At 39.2% G+C, this 25663-nt stretch overlaps 1 protein-coding gene across 4 annotated transcripts in view; it reads left to right on the top strand.

Annotated features, from left to right (window-relative positions):
• LOC126477483 (calcium homeostasis endoplasmic reticulum protein) overlaps positions 1–25663 on the top strand; it is a 352133-nt gene that overhangs the window by 272502 nt on the left and 53968 nt on the right. For all 4 annotated transcript variants that reach the window (XM_050103620.1, XM_050103623.1, XM_050103621.1 and 1 more), the window contains one exon: positions 18850–19095. In XM_050103620.1, coding sequence (XP_049959577.1) covers positions 18850–19095 — 246 coding nt within the window. The remainder of the gene's footprint in view (positions 1–18849; positions 19096–25663) is intronic.

Here is a 25663-nt window from a genome sequence, read left to right on the forward strand (position 1 = left end):
ATGTCTTGTTTCTTTATGACATAATGTACGATCTTTTAATGTTTTACTCATACAAACAGACGGGCTCCCTACGACATCGTAGCTGCGCAAGCGCGGTGACGCCTGTCATCTGGCGCTCTCTGGCAACTGCAGAAATGAACCTATTTTTGACAGGCCATGGGAAAATACTCCAAATGGTGGTTTGAAAAGCGTTACCATCAAAGTACTATTCTGGCAGTTACAACGGAGCTATGTGCGATAATGTATGATAAATTTCGTAAATCACAGAGCGTTTGACTCTCATTTAAAAATCAACTCTTTGATGACAAGCCATTTAGATGAATTTCGAGGCCAGAAGATCTAACATTTCTGTCGTTATTAAAAATTTTACTGGCACATTTATGTGATATATCTTAAATTGTAATATAATAGAGGGAAACAATCCACGTGGGAAAAATTTATCAAAAAACAAAGATGATGTGACTTACCAAACGAAAGTGCTGGCAGGTCGAAAGACACACAAACATACACACAAAATTCAAGCTTTCGCAACAAACTGTTGCCTCATCAGGAAAGAGGGAAGGAGAGGGAAAGACGAAAGGATGTGGGTGTTAAGGGAGAGGGTAAGGAGTCATTCCAATCCCAGGATGGAAAGACTTACCTTAGGGGGAAAAAGGACGGCTATACACTCGCACACACACACATATCCATCCACACATATACAGACACAAGCAGACATATGGTCTTTAAATATGTTTGCTTGTGTCTGTATATGTGTGGATGGATATGTGTGTGTGTGCGCGAGTGTATACCCGTCCTTTTTTCCCCCTAAGGTAAGTCTTTCCGCTCCCGGGACTGGAATGACTCCTTACCCTCTCCCTTAAAACCCACATCCTTTTGTCTTTCCCTCTCCTTCCCTCTTTCCTGATGTGGCAACAGTTTGTTGCGAAAGCTTGAATTTTGTGTGTATGTTTGTGTGTCTTTCGACCTGCCAGCGCTTTCGTTTGGTAAGTCACATCATCTTTGTTTTTTGATAAATCTTAAATTGTAATACGCGCATAAAAGACCAACTTTTCGTGTGAAAGCTTATACACGCATAAAAGACCAACATTGTATGTGAAAGCTTTGCGTTTCCTGTAGCTACACTATGTATATTAATTTAAACCATTAACTTTTTCTGTTTGTGTGTTCGCGCTACTTAATAGTGATGTTGCTATTGGCTGACTACATCACGTGTCCTAAGCTCTTAATGTTCGCTGTCATCGGCTGCGAGATCACGTGTCATAAGCTATGACTGGCTTACAAAAGTGCATCGCAATCTCAATTTCAATGCTTTGGAATGTAACATGCAGTGTTTGGCGGAATTCGAATGTATACTTTCGTAATACAAAAATATGCAGCGTACATGTTGCTGCACATCAAAGATCTTTCCAAAACGCATTTTTTTCCCTTTGTTTAGTTTTCTAAAGTGCCGGGAAATTGTACTCCCGTGTATAAAACCATAATCATTCAAAGAACTCATAAGTAATATAGGTCCGAGATATAATGTGCTGTCAGTTAAGAGGGAAAAAGTATGTTTACACCCAGGAGAAAGTGTATGTTTACACCCAGGAGAAAGTGTATTTTTAACCGGGAAATCCGGGAATTTTTTTTCCTTGTCCATGTATACACCCTGTGTATGTTTTAACATATTTGTGCATATTTTTATATGGTTTCATGCATTGTTGCATGTTTTGTGTATTTGTGCCTATTTTCACATATCTGTGCATGTTTCTGTGTGTATTTGAATATTTTTCACACTTTTTTAAACTTACTTAGCTCCTCTCATAATCATCAACACCTATTTGCCCCATTTATGCATCATTCCTGTTTCCTTTACACCCTTCCTGCCACAATGGACCTCTGCTCCATCTTTCTGTACCAGTTCAGAAAAGTTTACCTTTCCCTGGCTAAAACCCATTCTCACATCCTGCTTCTCAGATGCTCCCTAAACCATGGAATCCCCCCAAATAGCCTAACCAAAAAGATTCCTTTCTCTGGATATCACTCCTCCTTTCCCAGTGACCTACATCTTTTCCAATTCCGTCTATCCCTGGCTATCGCAAACCTAGTACTGCAAAAACATATGTCCATGCCACAGGCATCCCAGAACCACCTCCCCTACCTCCACAAGATACTCCTGTGCAATCCCCACTCCATACATCACATCTCTGTAATTGAATCCCTTACTCTCCAGCACCAGGAGGAGCATTCCAGACACCACCTCCATAAGTTATCCAACTTACTGAAATCCTTCTGCCACTTTGGGGCAGCGCTATCCAGCCCCTATCCTACCCATAGCATTCCAGCACATCCATGCCTCACAGCATCTACACCCTGCGTAGCTGACCTTTTTAACTTCCCACATTCCCAAAGACTCCCTACCAACTCTCAACCAAGTCCAAATCCAGAGCCAAAACATTTGCATAATACTGTTGTTGACTTTTCCACCAAAACCCTCAGTTGATTGTCTGACACTTCCACCTTGCCAGAGTGATCCCATCCCAGAAGTCCAACAAAAACTCCAATCCCCGCTTAAGGTCTTAGGTCCTTCCCAGAAAATCCCCCCCCCCCCCCCCCCCCCCCCCGCCCCGAATCCATTTCCCTCCTCAGTACTATGACACACCCACCTTCTACATGCTCCCTAAAATCCACAAACCCAACAATCTTGCATAGCCCATTATGGCTGGTTGTTGTGCCCCACGGAAAGAATTTCGGCCCTCATTGACCAATGCCTCCAACCAGTTGCCTGTAATCTTCTCTCCCACATGAAAGAAACCAACGACTTCCTTCACTGACTCTCCACCATCCCCACCCCTTCACCTCTTGAATCTTTACTTGTCACTGTTGATGCCACATCCCTATACATCAACATCCCTCATGCCCATGGTCTTACTGCTGTTCAACACTACCTAACAATGTCCTTCAGACTCCAAACAAACTACTCCATTCCTCATACACCTTACTACCTTTATCATATCCCACAACTACTTCTCCTTTGAAGGAAAGGTATACAAAGAAATCAGCGGCACAGCCTTGGGCACTTGCCGGGCACCTCCTATGCCAGTCTTTTTATGGACTATCTACAGGAACGTTCCTAGCCTCCCAAAAGGTCAAACCCCTAGTCTGGTTCAGATTCATTGATAATACCGTTCATGATCTGGACTCAAGGCCAAGACACCCTATCTCCTTTCCTTAACAACCTCAATATTTCTCTCCCATCTGCTTTGTGTGATCTTCCTCAACACAGTGTGCCACCTTCCTAGAAGTTGTTCTCCTCCTCCGTAATGGTTCCATCTGTGCCTTTGTCCACACTAAACCCACCAACCCCCAACAGTTCCTGCATTTAGACATCTGTCATCTCTTTCATACCAAAAAATCCCTCCCATGCAGCCTGGCCTCCCATGGATGCTGTATGTGACAAGAACTCCCTTGCTAAGCATGCTGAGGGTCACACCAAGGCCTTCACAGACAGGCACTATCCCCCAGACCTTATCCACAAACAGATGTCTCATGCCGTTTCAGTCTCACACCTCCAATGCTCCCACCATCCCCAAGAAACAGCCACAAAGAAGTGTCCCCTTTATCACCCAGTACCACCCCAGGCTGGAACAACTGAACTACATCCTTCATCAAGACTTTGATTACCTATCATGATGTTCCTCTGCATCTTTGGGGCCAGAGTTGACCTGCAGTATTCTTGCCTGTGGTAAGAGATAACTAAAAGGAGTATCCTATCTTTTGGACTAATGAGTTATGATCCCCTTTTTGGGTTTGACCTCCACTTTCCAAATTCTACAGAAGTGTGGGCCATTTGGGGAAGGATGCCTTACGTGTTGCATCTTGTATCCATCATACCCTGAGAGCTTGTGTACCTACTATTTTAATGGAAATGTAATTGCGTCCATCATCCACCTTTTTGGGCAAGGAAGTCTTACGGGGTGCATACTTTACATCCATTGTGCACTGTCATCTCCTGCACCCACGATAATAATGTATCTTTTTGTGCCCAATATCCAATGCGGTAGCCAATCTGTCATGGCGGGGGGGGGGGGGGGGGGGGGGTCATCATGTACCCTCTTGGTTGTAGTCCCCTGGCAACACAGGGATCACACTACTGATGCCTGAACTACAAACACCACACGTATGCCTAGGAGTAAATGCCCATCTTCTTGGGGTATCAGGATTCCCGGCAATGGCCATCGCACTGTGGCCTTTGCTCTGACTAGGTGGTGCCCATGGGAAGAGCTCCAAATTGGAGTGGGTAGCATCAGGGCAGTTGTCTGATGCTGGTGGTCAAAAGGCTCCAGCAAACTCTAAGAGAGGTAAGGTGCAATATAATCCCGAGAGGTATGACCACAAATTGTTCCCTTCCCTGGCTACACAATGAAAGGAACATAGGAGAGGCATACTCTCGTAAATACTTAGTTTGTGCAAGCTAAGATGAGGAATCCTTTATGATGACAAAGCCTCTGTTTTTCATTGAGAACTTAGAGGACAAGTTTGGGGAAGAAGTGGGAATATCCAAACTGCAGAATGTGTCAGTCCTGATAAAAACAGCATCCCCTGCCCAGTCGCGTGCATTGCTCACCTGTGCCAAGCTGGGTGATGTCCTGGTCTCCATCACGCCCTATACGAGTATAAACGTGGTCCAAGGGTTTATGTTCCATAGAAGATCTCCCCTTGCAGTCCGATGACGAATTGCATGCCAACCCCCAGCGACAAGGTGTTCACTTCATCAGTCGTGTGTGTTTAGGAGACCTAAAGACCACAGGATTGCTTCCCATGCCCTTATCTTGGCCTTTTAAAATGATCGTTGCCTGAAAAGGTTAAGGTGATGGTCTAATGGTGTGATGTTAAACCCTATGTTCCTCCCCTATGCAGTGCTTCAAATGCTGGAAATTTGGGCACATATCCATTCAATATAACGCCAGCCCCCATACATTGGGAATGCTAATGCCTGTCTCACACAAACATTCCTTGTGCCCCTCCCATTTGTGTCATCTGCAGAGAGCACCATTCTCCTTGTTCACCGGACTGCACCATTTATCAGAAAGAGAGGAAGATAATAGAATATAAGACCCTGGATAGGCTGACATTCACAGAGGCAGAAAAGAAATACGACTGTCTTAACACTGTACAAGTGACATCCTCATATGCTGTGGCTACGATGACATTTTCCTCTAGGAAAATAGCATCCCCATCAGCTATGCGTCTTAAAATGAGCCCCCAGGGCTGCCAGACTATGGCTGCCCCCCTGATAGTTGGGGGCACTCCTCCTCCCGCTGTTTCTATAACATCTATTTCGGGGCACGATCCCCCCCCCCTCCCCCCAGCCATTGGTGACATTGGTCCCCACTCTGTGGCCAGAGAAGCAAAGGCCTCCTCTACCTCCTCTCACAAGGAAGGGGTCCCCTCAGACACTACCTTCCAAGGGTTCTGCTGCTGTGAAGCCGGATCACCAGCCAGTGGCTTCATGATCATCGTAGGTTCCTGAGAAAACTCTAACTGCCCACAGCCAGAGAGAAACCAAAAGAGAAGTGAGAGGACAGGAAGAAGAAAACCGTAAAGAAGAAAGAGCCCCAGTGGCCACCACACTACCATTTCCTGCAAGTTGCCATTCTGAGGATGAGTTGGAGATCTTAGTGCCCACCGAGGACCTAGACCTCACTGGAGCCTCTGAACCAATTTACCTAGAGACCACAAGCCCTCAGTAGGTGATTGCATGTAACCCTGAGGCGTATATTGCCTCTGCCTTGCCAGAATGTTACACCCAGCCCTATCCCCTTGCCACAAGGATCATATCCCTGTGTAAGACCCAGGTGCAAGACCTGCCCAATATACCCACCCAGCACTTCCTATTCCAGTCCTGTCACAGGTTTCTCCTAACGCATCGGGGGTTGGGCCACCTGTGAATGCAGCCATGTCATTAACCTGCTCTGCTGCAATCATTGCATAGCTTTTTATTATGGTATCACTACCAACCAGCCCTCCACCAGGATGAATGGCCACGGCCAACCCATGGCCAAGAGCAAAGTGGACCACCTTGTGGCACAACATGCAGCTGAACATATTGATTTCAATGGCTTCTTCATTAACCAAGCCACCCAGATCCTCCCATCCACCACAAGCTTTTCTGAACTGCGCAGATGGATGTTATCCTTACAATAAGTTCTCCACCCTGTAATTATTCCACCTCGAACCTACGGTAACATACTGTCCCCACACCCTTCACCTAACAGTTTCTATCCATCCAGTCTGTCATATCATCTCCTCCCCATTCTAGTCTCCCACAATCTTTGTTTGCTTCCCTCTGCCAAAGCACCCGCCCATCTTTGCCCGCTCCTCTCCTTCTTCGTTCCTTTTTTCCCCACCTCCCTGCTGCACAATTTCCTGACACTGCACATGTTGGCATTGTAGTCCCCAACCAGTCCACCAGACAGTGTTTCTCTCTCTCCCCATCTGTACACTACCACCCCTTCCCCGTCCCCTCCAGATTGCTACATGCATCCCACGTGTTAGTTGCATTCCTGCCCAAGATGCTGGAGTTGTGCATGACCTGTGTCCTTATTTGTGTCTTTGAATGGTGTGTTTCTCTTTTGCCGATGAAGGCTGTGTGCGAAAGCCTTTTGTAAGTGTCTTCTTAATTTCCTGTATTCAAGTAATCTTCATCTGTTTTTTGATTGGTTGATGTTATGTGCTGGGAATTTTCCGATTTTTTCCCGTGCTTTCTTTCTTTACTTATCTGTGCATAGGATTTTGACATGAGCTTGTGTAATTTGAAATGTTATTTCTTCTGGTGTTTCCAGTGATGTGTGCTTTGCTTAGTCTGTATGCTTTATTTTCACAATTCTGGGTTGTTTACAGGATTTACATACGTTAAATGGAGGTTAGTATCTCTTTCTTGACTGCAAAAGAAGTGTGTTTTTTGGGACTTGTTTGACTGTTTTATTACCGGGGGGGAGGGGGGGGGGGGGGCCTGTCGTTCCCAAAATCCATTGCCTCTTCGTAAGTCAGTCTTGGTTTTTGGAATGTCAGTATCTATATTTTTTGTTCATTTAGAGTCTGTTGTAGTTCATACAACTTCCTTGCTTATGAGAGAATATGTTAGGCTGGTGCATAAGTTCATAGCATTTTTCCACATGTTGTGTGGACACAACTGATAGACATGAGAGGCTTTACTCATGAATAATATAATCTTTTTCACTATTTGCAATATTCTACCAATGCTGTGGCAACTTTTTGATTCCGCGACTGTAGAAATGACGTGATTTTGACACGCAGAACTCGTCGAACAATCATCAGAGCATGTTTTCATCCAGAAAGGAAGTTGGCTGAAGATTATTCGATAAAAATAGAAAAGGTGAAAATCTGAGGGTGTAAGATTAAGTGAATAGGGTAGACATGGAATAACTTGCCAACCCGACTCCTGTATAGCATCTTTTTGTCAATCTAGCAGAATGTTGGCAGGTGTTACTGCAGAATAGCATAATTTCATGCATTCTTCGTGGTTGGTTTTCTTGGACTGAATCTGCAAGACATCTCAGTTGTCGACAATAAACGTAAGAAGTGGTGGTTACACTGGGAAGCAATTCGTAGTACACTACATCGTCATTGTTCCACCAGATGCATAAAATACATAAAATTATCTTTTGTGGATGCACGCACGTCTTTGTATGGGGCTGCTGCTTTGTTTGGGCTGAACCATTCCTTTCTTTTCCTTATGTTAGCATAAAGACACAATTTCTCATCAGCAGTAGATGTTGTTCATGGACCATTTGTTGATGAACAAGCAAAGATGCAGGTATGGTCATATTTTTGTGATTTTATACACCTGTTCTTTGAACCTTCCCCATTGTTTGCAGATGTCGCACAATGATGGTGTGATTGCAGTTCATCACATTTGCCAGTTCTCGAGTACACTGACATGAATCATTGTGGATTAACGCGTTTAAATGATCATCATCAAACCCCACAGTTCCTCCTGAATTTGGAGAGTTACTAATGTCAAAACAATTCTTGTTAAAATGAGAAATCCATTTTCTTGCCATGCTAGTGGTATTATCCCTATACAAGGCACAAATGCTTCTGACTACCTCAGCAGCTGTTACCTGTCTGTTGAACTCAAACAGAAGAATATGTTGGAAATGTTCTGATTTATGTACTTGGCACTCCATTTTGTAGCATCCACAGCTCCACTTACTATTTCCAAATGATGATATAAAACTCTTTAACAACAGTGAACTACAAATAAAAAAGGCAATTGATAAATAAACCATAGCAACCAGAATACAGACATGCAAAGCAAAGACACTGTGACCTTAGTCATCAACTTAATATATCGTGTGCTGAAAAAAAGATTTGCGTGAAGTTGGCCAGACATTTCTGTTTGTGTTGCGGTCCATATGCCCCAGAAACCAATTGTCTTTACTTTAATAATAGCAAAACGTATTAGCACATTATTGAAATTTTGTATTCCTGAATAATGGGTGCCTTTTTTTGAGCTATTGTAAGTGCCTTCAAATCTTTATGCAGATTGTTCTTATTCTTGGTATTGGTCTTGGGAACTGAGATGTAGATTGAAAAATGGATGTAGTACTTTCAACTGTTCTCAGTAGGGATCATGTGAACCGAAAAGTAGTAGTTAATTTACCCTGTACTTTGAGCAAATGCATATATGATGTAATTTCATTGTCATATTCACGATAAAAGAAATTTTAATTGAACACTTTAAGACATGGAAAATTTTACCTTCCCTTGGGGAGTTGTCCCAAAATATGATACTGTATGATATAATGAAACAAAAATGTCTAAAGAATTCCATCTTCTTATGTTTCCTCTTCTGACAAGTTTGGATTCCAAATAGTTATTTGTTTAGGCTTTGTAGCAGCTTGGTAGTATGCTCTCCAAGCTAGTATTTATTGTCAAAGTATTTGAATAAAACAAACTGATGGAAGATCAGTAATGTCCACAAGAAAACACTATAGCCACATGACTGAAACTTGGAGACACCATGTTTAATTATTTCCCAATCAGATGATAACTGAATGCTTAATTCATGGTTCGTGAAGTTTATACCCATTGCTTACTGTAAATCAGATTCCAGAATTACATTTGATAATATAGTATTCTGTACATCATATAATATTCTATAAATAATAGATAATATAATATGCTACTTTGGAAGGGCTCCTGTGTTGTGTGAACTAAATGTGGAAATTATGAGAGCAGCATAAGAGGTGGGTGCGCAATGATTGCATACAGTTGTGAGAGCCATATGAAAGGAAATGATGGCTCCAGAAGACTAGAAGAGGGCAATAATTGTACTTACATTCATGATAGGAAATTGAAACGAGTGTTACCCTTTGTGTTACTGTGCAAAAATCTGAGAGATGAATCTAGAGAACAGTGGAAAAGCAGCTGAAAGAAGAACAGTATGGCATCAGGCCAGGAACATTCACAGTAAATCTGATATATACTATGAGACAACTGCAGTAACACAACCATGAGTATGGGAAAGGTATGCTTACGGTCTTCTTGTATTTGAAGGAATTATATGACACTGTATTCAGAAGTAAAGTATGGAAGGCACTAAGAAGGAAAGAGAGAGAGAGGAAATGACACTGAGGATAAATTGGTAGTGCCAGGGAAGTGTAAGTTGTGTGAGAGAAGAGAGAGAACAGTATGACTGACACAGGGGGATGGTCTGAAATAAAGAACTTTTCATCATGGTGTTGGATGATATGATGACTCAAGTGGCAGTAGAGATTGGATACAGGATGACTGTGATGATACTTGCTGGTTACGTGAAATTAGATGCTTGGGAATAAGTTGTGCGATAATACGGCATAAAATTTAATGGAAAGAAGTGTGAGATGCTGCTCACAGAACATAAAAGGATGCACTACAGCAAACATGACTGGGTTGGGTACAGCTGAAAGCTGTGGAAAATTTCAAGTACCTGGGGAGACAACACAGGAAAATGGAAGAAATTACCAAGAGGTAAGTGAATGGGCAAGCCAAGCTTACTCTTTATGACAAGTGCAAGCGGTGTGTTACGGTAAAAAGAAGTCCTCCGTAAAAAAGTAAGGTGGTGGTTACCAAACATATTATAGACCAGTTTTGTTTTACACCATAGAAACCTGGGTCATGAAGGAGAAGGAAAAAGGAAGAAGTGAGCAAGGGATACAAAGTTCTTGAGAAGTCAGATAGGTGTAACAAAAATGGAAATGTTAATAAATGAAATGGTCAAGGAGACAACACGAGGCATCCATACAAGAAAAGACTGGAGAAAGAGTGTGTAGGAGATGAGAATGTGTAGAAGATAATATGAAAATGGACAGTAGGTCAAGGGGAAGGCCAGGGGACAAGTGGCTAGTGGATGAAAGCATCTGGAAGATGGGAGAGCCATGGGCCAGAGGAGTGTCAGAGAAGTGGTAGGAAGGCCAGAGAAGGTAGTGAGGCTTGTGTTCCAAGCAGAGTCTGCCATTGGTGGGAAACAGTGTTGTGTAGCTGTAATTGTCAGAGGGTTGAAGGAGACTGTCCAGGAGATTTGTTTGTAAAAAGAATCGGAAGTGGCCCCCACCACCCAGCAGTACCCATGCCTTTATTGAATGTCTCAATCCGTTATTATGTAAAGGGTGCGACTTTTTTGAGCCCCAAGCACAATATTAGATCATATTTCTCTGATATCCTCCTGACACCAATTGATGTTGCCTTGTATTGCCCTCCTAATTTCTGCAGCATCCTTGACAACTCATATACATTCCAGTGCCATTATCTCTATCCCAAGATTCATTCTTCTGCAATAGTTCCCACTATAAGTGTGTCCCATGCATGCATGCATGCATGCATCCATCCATCCATCCATCCATCACAATTTACTCTATGCCTACTACTGCAAAGGCCTACAGCGTCAAAGACATACTGACATAAGACAATTCATTTTGTTTACCAAATAATGTGTGTTCACTGTAACGGTTTTAATATGGAAATGACTACCACTGAATTGAAATGTCTTGGAAAAGCCAGTTATCAGTTGCTGAGTGTTCTCTACAGCTGCCCCAATTGCCTGCTATGCCACATTTGGATGCTCCCATACAGTACACGGTACTAGTTTCTCTGAATTCCATTCTTTAAATGTGTCTTTACTTCTCATTTTGTCACTTCTGTCATCCCTGTACTGAATATGGCACAGTGCTTAACAGTGTACGATCTTTGATGTCCCTCCTCTCTCTGAAACTTCTACTTCATCCTTGTGTATCTCATCCTTACAACAGGTTGATCCTTCTCAAATTAGGATGTGACTTACATGCTGTATCTTTCCATCCTTCACCAATTAATCACACTTTCCATCCTGAAGAGCCAATAGATAAGTTCTGGAAGCTGGGAGTAGTATATACTACTTCAAGTTTTACTACTGGCATTGTTAGAAAATTTGTCTTCTGAAAGTATGGATTGTGACACAGTCCGTATGTTAATCATATTAAATATGAAAATAAAACTCAAAAGGAAATTAAATAGAAGCAGCGTGAAATTATTAGACACCACACAAGAAATCTCACTAAAGAAAATATAAAAGAATACTTCATAAAAGAAATGGAAAATAACCAACAAAAATTAGACTGGCCAGTAGCAAACAACAATATGTTGAAAGCAAATGGAAACACCTTAAGAACAGTATTCAAGAAATAAATTCTAAAATTGTAGGAAAAAGAAAAGACATAACAAAATTTGATTTAACAGCAAGTGCCAAGAAAAAGTGCTGGAGAGAATAAATTCAAGGGAATTGTGGTTTTAAGAAAGAAACAGCGTGACACTGCAGGAAAGATGCTATAAAATCTGTCAGGAAACACAGTGAACCCCAAGATAAAAGGAAAGTGAATCAACATTATATGAGACGCGGAGGATGATTTAAGCATCATAGGGCAAGGTAGATGTATCAAAATATTTTAAAAAAATATTTTGGTAAATTAACTAAAAGGGAACAATTTGTAAAGGCTCAGCATAGGAAAATACCGACAAACAAGAGTTATATACAGAAGTGATGGAAAACGTACTTTTCACAACTACTCAACTGCAGTTATCTACTTACTTTAAATTTGAAGAATCTGATACAGTTGATATACAAGTCAGCACCCCATCAGCAAACAAAATACAATAAGCAATAAATAAATTGAAGAGTAAGAAGAATTGTTGTGAAGACCAGATGTACTACTAGATTTCACTTATAAAATCCTATCAATTTGCCTATTAAACATGCTGATCCCAGTAACTGAAAAACTAAGTAGGGAATACAAATGTAATTTCTGCATGAAGGGATCCGCAGTAGATCATTTATTCACTTTAAGACAAATAACTCAGAACAGGTGGGGATTTGATGTAGATGCCCACATATAATTTCTGTATTTCAGGAAGGCCTATGATACCTTACATCGACACACACTTTTGAATATAATGAGGAAATTGGAAATATCCTCCTGTTTTATGTAACCTTGTTTGAGAAAAGATCATTAGAGACTTCAATAAAACTAATCCACAAGGGAAGCGACTGCAGATGATGGGGCATTAATAACAAGTTCCAAAATAGAATTATTCAGAATGAGGCAAAATTACAAAAAATCTCTGAGAAAACAGGGGTGTGTGGCAATGAAGGAAGATGAATACCTGATCATAAGTAGGGAAATCAGAAGTAATGCACTTTCAGCTGTGGATGGATTCAGTTTCAAGACTGTTGACTATTAGAGAGCCTTTTTAGTAATAATGGTAGAACGGGTATAGAAATAGATGCCCATCTAGCAACAGCGAACAAAGCACTTTTTATTTTCATCAAAGTTCTAAAGGAAAAAATCACTTAGTACTAACTTCAAATTGTGCTTTTAACAATCAACTACTATACCCATTAAATTATGCAGAAATGAAGCATTAAATTTTGGGAAGAAAGGTAAAGAAAAACTATTAATATCCCAAAGGAAAACATCATGGAAAATTTTTGAATCTGTATACGATGAAAATAATGTGGAACAGAAGGTAAGGGGGAAAAAAGAGCGCTCTTCAAACACTATGACGTCATTGAAGCACTAAAGAAGCGAAGATTGAACTGGACAGACCATATATCAAGAACAATGGCGATGGAGAATGCACTACCTTCATTCTTTAAAACGATAGATGGAATGACAAGAAGAGGAGGGCTCAGAGTTAGGTGGTGAGATAACATCTGGGAAGATACAACTAGGATGAACATCAACACCAAATCGACAAATAGCTCACCTGACAGAGACAAATGGAAGAGCTTATAGAGCAGGCATGTGGTCGATAAGGCCCTTGCCACATATAAAGTAAAATAGTAAAAGTAGAAAACTTAGCTACTGGCTAGCCATTATATTCTATTTCCCTCTAATGTTAAGCTTCCGCAATTAAATTTTCCCCTTCATACTGTCACCGTTCCTTGTGTGATACCATTTTGTTCCTGAGGTTTCTCTGTAACAATATAATCAATAACTATCTTAAAGCATATAGCGAAGGTAACTGAAAAGTTTTATGTAGCACTTAATGTTAATAGCGGTCTTAATGCATGCAAAAATGTTTACTAGATGAGTTTTAAAAAAAAATTATAGTGAACTCACCAGCACCTACAGATTTTTATAATAATTATATTCAGTGTACTTCCAACTATTTGTGTGTGTGTATGATCTGTTTTGCAAATTATTCATGCATCTAAAAAAGAAAAAGGATGTGCAATATTTTTCTATAGCAAACAGCAATAAACAACCAGCTGCATGGCAACAGAGTACAATTTTTGTTGTTTTCAGCCAGCCTGTTCCATGTAAATTGAAAACAAACTCGGTTTTCTGGTGTTAATTGTAGTGTAAGTGAAGTAAGTTAAAAGAAATTTGTAGAAGAGATTATGTAGAAACAAAGGAAACATCTGTTGACATTAAAACAAAAATTAGAATTAATTGAAAGATTTGAGAAGGGGGGAACTGCTGCAGAACTATGTGCTGATTATAATATTATAAGACAAGCTGCCTCCCCCCCATGAACCATGCACCTTGCCGTTGGTGGGGAGGCTTGCGTGCCTCAATGATACAGATAGCCGTACCGTAGGTGCAACCACAACGGAGGGGTATCTGTTGAGAGGCCAGACAAACGTGTGGTTCCTGAAGAGGGGCAGCAGCCTGGATGATTGACTGATCTGGCCTTGCAACATTAATCAAAACGGCCTTGCTGTTGTGGTACTGTGAACGGCTGAAACCAAGGTGATGGCGTCCTCTTGGGTAAAATATTCCGGAGGTAAAATAGTCCCCCATTCGGATCTCTGGGCGGGGTCTACTCAAGAGAACGCCGTTATCAGGAGAAAGAAAACTCGCATTCTACGGATCAAAGCATGGAATGTCAGATCCCTTAATTGGGCAGGTAGGTTTGAAAATTTAAAAAGGGAAATGGATAGGTTAAAGTTAGATATAGTGGGAATTAGTGAAGTTCGGTGGCAGGAGGAACAAGACTTCTGGTCAGGTGAATACAGGGTTATAAATACAAAATCAAATAGGAGTAATGCAGAAGTAGGTTTAATAATGAATAAAAAAATAGGAGTGAGGGTAAGCTATTACAAACAGCATAGTGAATGTATTATAGTGGCCAAGATAGACACGAAGCCCGTGCCTACTACAGTAGTACAAGTTTATATGCCAACTAGCTCTGCAGATGATGAAGAAATTGAAGAAATGTATGATGAGATAAAAGAAATTATTCAGGTAGTGAAGGGAGATGAAAATTTAATAGTCATGGGTGACTGGAATTCGACAGTAGGAAAAGGGAGAGAAGGAAAAATAGTAGGTGAATATGGATTGGGGCTAAGAAATGAAAGAGGAAGCCGTCTGTTAGAATTGTGCACAGAGCATAACTTAATCATAGCTAACGTTTGGTTCAAGAATCATAAAAGAAGATTGTATACATGGAAGAATCCTGGAGATACTAAAAGGTATCAGATAGATTATATAATGGTAACACAGAGATTTAGGAACCAGATTTTAAATTGTAGGACATTTCCAGGGGCAAATGTGGACTCTGACCACAATCTATTGGTTATGAACTGTAGATTAAAACTGAAGAAATTGCAAAAAGGTGGGAATTTAAGGAGATGGGACCTGGATAAACTGACTAAACCAGAGGTTGTACAGAGTTTCAGGGAGAGCATAAGGGAACAATTGACAGGAATGGGGGAAAGAAATACAGTAGAAGAAGAATGGGTAGCTCTGAGGGATGAAGTAGTGAAGGCAGCAGATGATCAAGTAGGTAAAAAGACGAGGGCTAATAGAAATCCTTGGGTAACAGAAGAAATATTGAATTTAATTGATGAAAGGAGAAAATATAAAAATGCAGTAAATGAAGCAGGCAAAAAGGAATACAAACGTCTCAAAAATGAGATTGACAGGAAGTGCAAAATGGCTAAGCAGGGATGGCTAGAGGACAAATGTAAGGATTTAGAGGCTTGTCTCACTAGGGGGTAAGATAGATACTGCGTACAGGAAAATTAAAGAGACCTTTGGAGAGAAGAGAACCACTTGTATGAATATCAAGAGCTCAGATGGCAACCCAGTTCTAAGCAAAGAAGCGAAGGCAGAAAGGTGGAAGGAGTATATAGAGGGTTTATACAAGGGCGATGTACTTGAGGACAATATTATGGAAATGGAAGAGGATGTAGATGAAGAAATGGGAGATATAATACTGCGTGAAGAGTTTGACAGAGCACTGAAAGACCTGAGTCGAAACAAGGCCCCAGGAGTAGACAACATTCCATTAGAACTACTGATGGCCTTGGGAGAGCCAGTCCTAACAAAACTACCATCTGGTGAGCAAGATGTATGAGACAGGCGAAATACCCTCAGACTTCAAAAAGAATATAATAATTTCAATCCCAAAGAAAGCAGGTGCTGACAGATGTGAAAATTACCGAACTATCAGTTTAATAAGTCACAGCTGCAAAATACTAACACGAATTATTTACAGACGAATGGAAAAACTGGTAGAAGCCGACCTCTGGGAAGATCAGTTTGGATTCCGTAGAAATGTTGGAAGACGTGAGGCAATACTAACCTTACGTCTTATCTTAGAAGAAAGATTAAGGAAAGGCAAACCTACGTTTCTAGCATTTGTAGACTTAGAGAAAGCTTTTGACAATGTTCATTGGAATACTCTCTTTCAAATTCTGAAGGTGGCAGGGGTAAAATACAGGGAGCGAAAGGCTATTTACAATTTGTACAGAAACCAGATGGCAGTTATAAGAGTCGAGGGGCATAAAAGGGAAGCAGTGGTTGGGAAGGGAGTGAGACCGGGTTGTAGCCTTTCCCCGATATTGTCCAATCTATATATTGAGCAAGCAGTAAAGGAAACAAAAGAAAAATTTGGAGTAGGTATTAAAATCCAGGGAGAAGAAATAAAAACTCTGAGGTTCGCCGATGACATTGTAATTCTGTCAGAGACAGCAAAGGACTTGGAAGAGCAGTTGAACGGAATGGACAGTGTCTTGAAAGGAGGGTATAAGATGAACATCAACAAAAGCAAAACGAGGATAATGGAATGTAGTCGAATTAAGTCGGGTAATGCTGAGGGAATTAGATTAGGAAATGAGGCATTTAAAGTAGTAGAGGAGTTTTGCTATTTGGGGAGCAAAATAACTGATGATGGTCGAAGTAGAGAGGATATAAAATGTAGATTGGCAATGGCAAGGAAAGCGTTTCTGAAGAAGAAAAATTTGTTAACATCGAATATAGATTTAAGTGTCAGGAAGTTGTTTCTGAAAGTATTTGTATGGAGTGTAGCAATGTATGGAAGTGAAACATGGACAATAAATAGTTTGGACAAGAAGAGAATAGAAGCTTTCGAAATGTGGTGCTACAGAAGAATGTTGAAGATTAGGTGGGTAGATCACGTAACTAATGAGGAGGTATTGAATAGGATTGGGGAGAAGAGAAGTTTGTGGCACAACTTGAGTAGAAGAAGGGATCGGTTGGTAGGACATCTCCTGAGTCATCAAGGGATCACAAATTTAGCATTGGAGGGCAGCGTGGAGGGTAAAAATCGTAGAGGGAGACCAAGAGATGAATACACTAAGCAGATTCAGAAGGATGTAGGTTGCAGTAGGTACTGGGAGATGAAGGAGCTTGCACAGGATAGATTAGCATGAAGAGCTGCATCAAACCAGTCTCATGACTGAAGACCACAACAACAACAACAACAACAAGACAAGCTGTTCAGGAGATTAACAAGAATAAGCTGAAAATACAGGATTTTGTCAGAAAATCTGATTCTAGTTGTGGACCATCTGCACGAAAAAGCATGATGCTGTTCTTTCGCAATGGCTTAGCCAAAAACGAGCAGAAGGTGTCATTGTTTCAGGCACGGTGTGTGCCAGTGAAGCTAGTTTCGTTTATGAAACCATAGGGCTAGAGAGAGAATTCATTACTTTATCTGGATGGTTAACAGATTCAGTGTTATGGGATTCGCGAACTCACTTTCCAAAGTGGTCTGATGATTCCTTCCAGGAAGAATTTCTCTGTAACTGCAGAGTTATTCTGTAACTGCAATATATGATCTGAAGATGGGCAGCTAGCCTGCAACTGCAGAGTTACTATCTATCTGCAATATATGATCTGAAGATGGGCAGCTAGCCTGAAACCGGTCATTGAAAATAAAAATTAGCGATCAAAGACTGAAATGCCATATTTTTATTTAAAGAACGATCGCGGCAATCCCATTAAGACAATCATTTCTAGTTTTGGTAACGTTTTTACCTCCTAACATGCCTGCCATTGTACAACCAGTGGACCAGGGCATAATTGTGTCGGTAAAACAGCGCTACTGGGCTGGTCTGCTGAAAATGCAAGTTAATAAGGATGATTTGGTGGCTTTGTGAAAGAAGTTGACAATCCTGGATGGTTTCTGATACTTGGCAGGAAGTCAAGCCACGTACACCAGTTTGATAGTGGAGGAAAATTGTTACAGATATAGAAGAAAGTGATTTTATAGGTTTCAATGTTGAAGAAATAACAACTGACAGATAATGAATCTGGCAATGGATTTAAGTAGTTTTGAAGTTGTCAGTGAAGAAAAGAATGAGTGGCTGAAGATTAAACATAGAAGAAGCCCATGAATGATAAAATGGGGATGAAGACAGTGACCTTGTCAGTAATTGTGCCACACTGCAATGTGTTGATACTATTCCATATTATACGGGCCAGAGGGGATTTCGGTACAGTGACATTGTTGCTGCAAGGAAAATTCGAAAAGTTGTGCAAAAATGTCAACTCCTCCCAGAAGCAGACCGACATACAGACTGATATAAACAGGCCTACAGTACCTATGCACAGAACTAGTATATACTTTTGAACAAAGGATACATGTTTGAAATTATCTCAATTAGCCATGTTTTCCATTTATTCGAGTGTCTTCTCCTCCACATTACATTGCAAAAATTTTTGCAGGTGCTCACTACATAGTTAATATTAAAAGGATTTGTTATGCAAGTATGTTTATATTGAACAAGTTTGTAGATGCTGCTAGAAGTTGTTTTGTAATTTATAGCAATTTCTTGTAAATATGGAAATTCATCTTTTCCCCATATCTGCACTATTAAAATGAGATGGTAAACATTCTGCAAAGCCTAAAATTGTGTAGCAAGAGTGACTTGCTACTCAGAAAGTAAATTATGTTAACTGGATTAGACAAGTGAATAAGTACTTCAGTAATTTTACACATTATTCTTTGAATATTCTTATATTATTTCTGTCACTGATTTAAGGAAATTACTAATATCAATGCTCTTTCCATTAGCAAATCGCGAAGTCGCAGCCGCTCAAAAACTCGTTCACATTCAAGATCGAGGTCGAGAACACCACCAACTTCAAATTCATTTAGTGCAATTGGCAACATCAGTGAAAACAATTCTTGGTCAAGTGTGAATGCTGCATCAACTCCCGTAACAAACAGCTCTGTCAGCAATTCAAACAGTACACCTGTGAACAACAGTGAAAGGCGATCACCTAGAAGACAGCCAAGGTCTTACAAGGCCAGATCAAGGTAACTGGGTGTTATTATTGTGGATTGTAAAGTGTTCCTGAGTGACTTAGTTACAGTCATGAATTGCTTCACCCCCAAAATGGAAATCACACGAGGACATACAGAGACATTTTTATATATTGTTTAAATGATTTTTAATTTTAGCTGTGTATATATTCCTGAGGGGAAAGAATTAAATAACAGTACCTGCATTGCAAGCAGTTTTTTTGCACCTTTCCTGTGATATCCATAAAAATAATAGTACTCTTAACTAGTAAATACAGCTACAGATAAGAGGGACATAATCACATATGTCTATATGTTTAATTATTTCATCAGTGGAACTATAAAACCAAATCACATTCTGGATCAGTGCAGTACAATTAAAACAAAGAGATTGAAATATAGAATTGTAAACTTGGGTTAATTGCTTGAATGGTCAGTTTACAGTAGTGTGACATCATTATTGGATGGAATGATACAGATGTATAACACCAAAGGAAGTACACATGAACTCAAATTTGATAAGTTAGCCCAATTTCATAATATTATGGTAATTCAGGTATATGTAACTACCTCATATTAAGTGTTGTACCTTCACAAGATATTCATGAACTTTGTAACTTGGAAACCAGACAATTCTAAAATATAACGAAATTTTGACAACTTTTTAGCGTGCAGTTTTGTGAACAATCTGATAGTTTAATCCATCTATATTTCTTATTGCACCAGATTATTTCATGTTAAATATTCATGATGCTCTGCAATTTTCTCCCTGGCTGAAGAAAATAATGTTAAAGGAGCAGCATTTTTCAGAGATTTTGTTTGAAATCCAAGAAATATTTTATAAAAATATTTAATGTTAAAAAATAACATTTAAAGCTTCTGGTTTAGGATGCAAGTGAAAGACACAGTTCAAGGTCATACCTATGTTGAAGCTAGTGAACATTCAGAAGAAATTGATGAACCAATTTATTCCCAGTATTGATCAGCACTTAAAAATTTATGTGAAAAATTAATATAAAAACCAAAAGCTAGTGTAGGCATCTATTTTCTGACTGATATTTGCATCACAGAAGTTATTGGAAGATGAATGACGTGTAACTGCAAGTGAATGAAAAGCATTTGAGTGAGGTCATGCTTGTGTAGTACAATGAACTTTGAAGGAGGAAGTTGAGTAAGATGCAAATTGAAACCAGCAAACTCCCATATTAATTTATAATTTTATCTGTTAAATAAAAAACCTGGTAAATACACCTCATCAGTAATATTTCACTCGTGGAACTCCATTGATTAAGATGAATGCAAGCTTTTGATGATTTCCATCACCACCATCATCAGATTTAAAATTAGTTCTTTAATTCTTGAGAGTAATGGATAGGGGTGTCATCAAAAGGTAAGATTTTTCAACCAAGTTGATGGCATTGAGTGCCTGAGAAAATGTTATCCATCAAGTCATTGGAGAAAAGTGAAAGGTTAAATTATCACCCTTTGATATTTATATTAAATATAATTGATTTGGTCAATGAAGAAAAAACATTTTTGTCACCATTTCACAAAATCAGGTGTTAATGGATGTGACCACATTGCTGTGAAGTTTCATTATGAATTTACTGTTTTGTCACACACCTGCGCATTGAAATTTTTTTGATGGTACCAAATTCTGAGTGAGTGAAGAAGAGTACACACATTTGTTTTAAAATGACTCTCTTTTTGTTGGCACAGGTTCGAATTATTGAAGAACTTCTGATTTATCATTCTTAACATGTAAAACTCCTTATTTTCTAACAAAATAATTGACTAAAGTAATTTATTTATGAGACATGAACAGTGTTGCCCTTCCAAGCTTACAATTATGGACGGATAACATTAAAGAAGGCTTTGCAGGTATGAGGGCACTATTGGCTTACTGTCATTAATATTACTCCACATAGTGTTAATCTGGTTCCATTAAGTATAAAGCAACTGATGATACTAGAACATTGCATTGAAATTTCTCTGTTTCTGAGAAAGTAAATACATTTTCTGCGTAGAAGCTGTTAAATTTTGAAACTGAGTTTACTAACGTAATCATTCCTTTTTGTCAAATTTCATCTTTATCTTATGCTTACTGATATATCTATTGCTAAATAATATAAATTTGTTAGTTATTGGCTACCTCACAACAAATTAACTAATTTTAAATTTCAGTGGATGACGCACACTTTTCATGCTTTTCATTTTGACTAACAAAGAGTGTAAACAGAAGGAAATATAAAAGGCACAAAAACTGTAAGTCGTGGTACATTATGGAAGTACTCTGTGACCCAAAGACCATTCACAACTTCAATTACTGATAGAAATTTTGTCATAGGAAATGTTTGTTTGCATTGCTATTGTTGTGATATTCAGACGACTGCTTTGATGCAACTCTCATCACTATTGTATCATGTGCATGCCTCTTCATCTCTGCATTGCATAACTACTTCAACCTGTTTTCATTTTAAGCTGCTGACCGTATCAAGTCTTGGTCTGTCTCTACAGCTTTCACCCTCCCCATGTTGTCACACTGATGATTCCGTCATGCCGCATGATGTATTCTATCAACCAATCCCGTCCTATCAATCAGTCCCTTCTTTTAGTCACATTGTGCCATACATACCTTTCTCTCCCAGTTTGATTCAGCACCTACTCCTTGCACATCTCATTGTTTGTTAGATTGATATTATTCTATTTAAAAGTGTTTCACGTTAGAGCAGTATCTAATTACAAATCTGGCAACACATATTTACCCATCAGAAAAGGCTGAAATGTCCAAAATTTTAAATTATTGTCTGTTGCTTCTTTTGCGTTCTTCCTGGGACTGTCTGCCTCTTAACAATGTACTAAGTGTTATTTCTTCCTTTGTTTTGCAATATATTATGAAATTACTGTCTTCATTGATTGCTCTTCCTCACCTGGGACACTAAATTCTTGATTGCAATTTCTGGGGCAGCATTTTTCTCTCTTTCAGACAGTTCTGGTTAGTTCGTTTGTACACTTCATGAACATATAACTGTATACTTTCCACACACATGTACTGTATCTGTACTTTTCTTAACATGAACTGACTTGTATATTCTATGGTTAAAGTGAGCGAGTGATGTCCTTTCATGCAGAAGGACATGTTCATTTATGAGAAGTTTCACAGGCACTCTATAAATGAGTCCACATGATACAAACATGTCCTCCTTTCTTTTGTGCGTTCATTCATTTGTTCATTCTTCCATTCTTTGATCCATTCATGTATCATATGCTGCACATCCCATCAAGGAGGAGAACATTCAGAAATGTAGAGATGTGGAACAAGTAAAAATACAAACAAATTGCAGAAACTTTATCCATTGTAACACTCATTAGTTAGAATTTAACTGTGCACAAGATTGTTGCCATATAAGTTAACTAGTGTGCAGATGTGGACACAGTACAAAATATGCCACATAAACATGGCATGGTATAAGGTGATAAGAAAACAGACTGACCAGAATACCATTCATTTGACCTAGATATGGTACCATGTCTCAGAAACTATATGACTTAAATTTTTGCTTCTGCATGGATCCACAGCCTCCAAATATGTTACAAATGAAAATACATGCCATTGTAGGCTGCATATTAATGTTCTTTATTTAATTTGTGTGATTAGCTGATTTTGACATTGCATCATTTTCAAGCACCTGAAATTTAAATACACCAATTGTGGATTAAAATAATATTTTCTGCATATGTCACTATTTAAATATAAAACATTACACAGTTTGCATTATTTGTGTAATAGCTCTATTTACATACATGAAGTCAACTTATGTGCCTCACATTTTACATTGTGCAAATGTTGGATTCATCGTACACATACATGGTTACATGTCATAATCCGTAGACAAAAACATAGACAGAATCCAAATCGTAATTCTACAGCATCCCATGTCACATAATAGTACCTATAACTACTAGTACTGTAGCCTGACAACTACAATAGCTGTTACAATGTTGTCAAAGATATGCTTAAGCCAACATCACAGAACTAATGATACAAGAGGTACATTACGTTTGTCACTGGCTTATCAGATTTAACTAACGTATTGTATTCTATGTTATCATTAATCAGTGATGGGAGACTACATAATGTCATACAAACAAACATTAAATATATTTTCTTTAGTACATAGTTCCGCACTGTCGCCTGATAAACAAAGTAAGAGCCTACGGAATATCAGAGCAGCTGTGTGGCTGGATTGAAGAGTTTTTAGCAAACAGAACACAGCATGTTGTTATCAATGGAGAGACATCTACTGACGTTAAGGTAACCTCTGGCGTACCACAGGGGAGTGTTATGGGACCATTGCTTTTCACAATATATATAAATGACCTAGTAGATAGTGTCGGAAGTTCCATGCGGCTTCTCGTGGATGATGCTGTAGTATACAGAGAAGTTGAAGCATTAGAAAATTGTAGCGAAATGCAGGAAGATCTGCAGTGGATAGGCACTTGGTGCAGGGAGTGGCAACTGACCCTTAACATAGATAAATGTAATGTAATGTATTGCGAATACATAGAAAGAAGGATCCTTTATTGTATGATTATATGATAGCAGAACAAACACTGGCAGCAGTTACTTCTGTAAAATATCTGGGAGTATGCGTGCGGAACGATTTGAAGTGGAATGATCACATAAAATTAATTGTTGGTAAGGCGGGTACCAGGTCGAGATTCATTGGGAGAGTCCTTAGAAAATGTAGTCCATCAACAAAGGAGGTGGCTTGCAAAACACTCGTTCGACCTATACTTGAGTATTGCTCATCAGTGTGGGATCCGTACCAGATCGGGTTGACGGAGGAGATAGAGAAGATCCAAAGAAGAGCGGCGCGTTTCATCACAGGGTTATTTGGTAACCGCGATAGCGTTACGGAGATGTTTAGCAAACTCAAGTGGCAGACTCTGCAAGAGAGGTGCTCGCATCGTGGTGTAGCTTGCTCGCCAGGTTTCGAGAAGGTGCGTTTCTGGATGAAGTATCGAATATATTGCTTCCCCCTACTTATACTTCCCGAGGAGATCACGAATGTAAAATTAGAGAGATTCGAGTGCGCACGGAGGCTTTCAGACAGTCGTTCTTCCCGCAAACCATACGTGACTGGAACAGAAAAGGGAGGTAATGACAGTGGCATGTAAAGTGCCCTCCGCCACACACCGTTGGGTGACTTGCGGAGTATAGATGTAGAAAAGCTAGAAAATCTGGTTACCATCCATTTTTCTTTGAATAATTTGATGTGATACCAAGTAATTTGCTTAAAATAAGAGGAAATACTTGGCCTTGAGAGGAATGTTTTGGTGTCTCAGTGAGTGCATTAATGCATTCCGCAGTGAATGTTGATTGTGTGTTACTGCTGGCATATTTCTGTTTCTCTTTTATCATCATCTAATTTGGTACCTATGATTACTGTTTATGTACCTTTTGATGAAATAGAAGATGGAAGTAGAGGTACATACTTGTTGTTATAGAATGTCCTTTGTGAGAAGAATCTCCTTATTCTTTGTGGACAATATAATTTCAGATTTATTATAACTTCAGCCATGTACTAAATGTGAAACTGTCACATGTTTTGATGTATATCAGGCTAGTTTGTTAAATAAAATGTAGCTGCCATTCTTTTACTACAAGTAATAAATGGTAAAAGTGTCGGCTAATGCCGACATAATAATGTATGGGATTTTTAACCTTAAAATATTTTATGAAATTTGTATTTATTTGACGAATGGCTGTTGTAGTACTGTGTTAAGTGTCAATAGGTTTGCTTGTACGTCCATACATTTGTAAGATCCAGAGTGCCAGTTATTAATATAATACACATCTTCAAATATTTTATGAAGCTTGTATTTATTTTATGAATTACTTTCAATGTACTGTAGGAAATACTTTTAATACATTTGTTTGTATGTCCTCACATAATCTTCAGTCACTGATAAGTGATTACTTAGTATACAATATGTTAGTTAAAGCTAAAATGCCAGCAATAAATGTAATGTATCTCTTGCATGTTGCTATTGATAGTTCTGCAATGTTGACTGTAAGCATATCTTTGACAACATTATAAAAGTTGTTTGTAGTTGTCAAGCTGCAAAACTTGTAGCTGTAGCTACTTTTATATGACGTGTTGGTTCAGCATTATGATTTGGCTTCTATGCACATTTATTTATGGATTATGACATGTAGTCATATATGTATAAGGTGACTACAATATTTAAACAGTGTAAAACATGATGTACATTAGTTGATGTCATTCATTTAAGTAGAGCTATCACAGTATAATGTGATTATTTTAATGTGATTTTCGTAATGGTATATTTCAATATCAGCTGCTTGGAAATAACACAGTGTCAAAATTAGGTAACTGCACAAATTAAATAATGAACATGAATATACATTGTAAACAGACATATGACTGTCAATAATAATAATGTCGTGTGACAAGAGCCTCCCATTGGGTAGACTGTTCGCCTGGTGCAAGTCTTTCCATTTGATGCCACTTTCATGCTTAGGTATTGCTGTGGAAGTTCACAAAGGCACCAGAAG

The sequence above is a fragment of the Schistocerca serialis genome, chromosome 1 (assembly GCF_023864345.2).
Source record: "Schistocerca serialis cubense isolate TAMUIC-IGC-003099 chromosome 1, iqSchSeri2.2, whole genome shotgun sequence".
NCBI classification, from domain to species: domain Eukaryota; kingdom Metazoa; phylum Arthropoda; class Insecta; order Orthoptera; family Acrididae; genus Schistocerca; species Schistocerca serialis.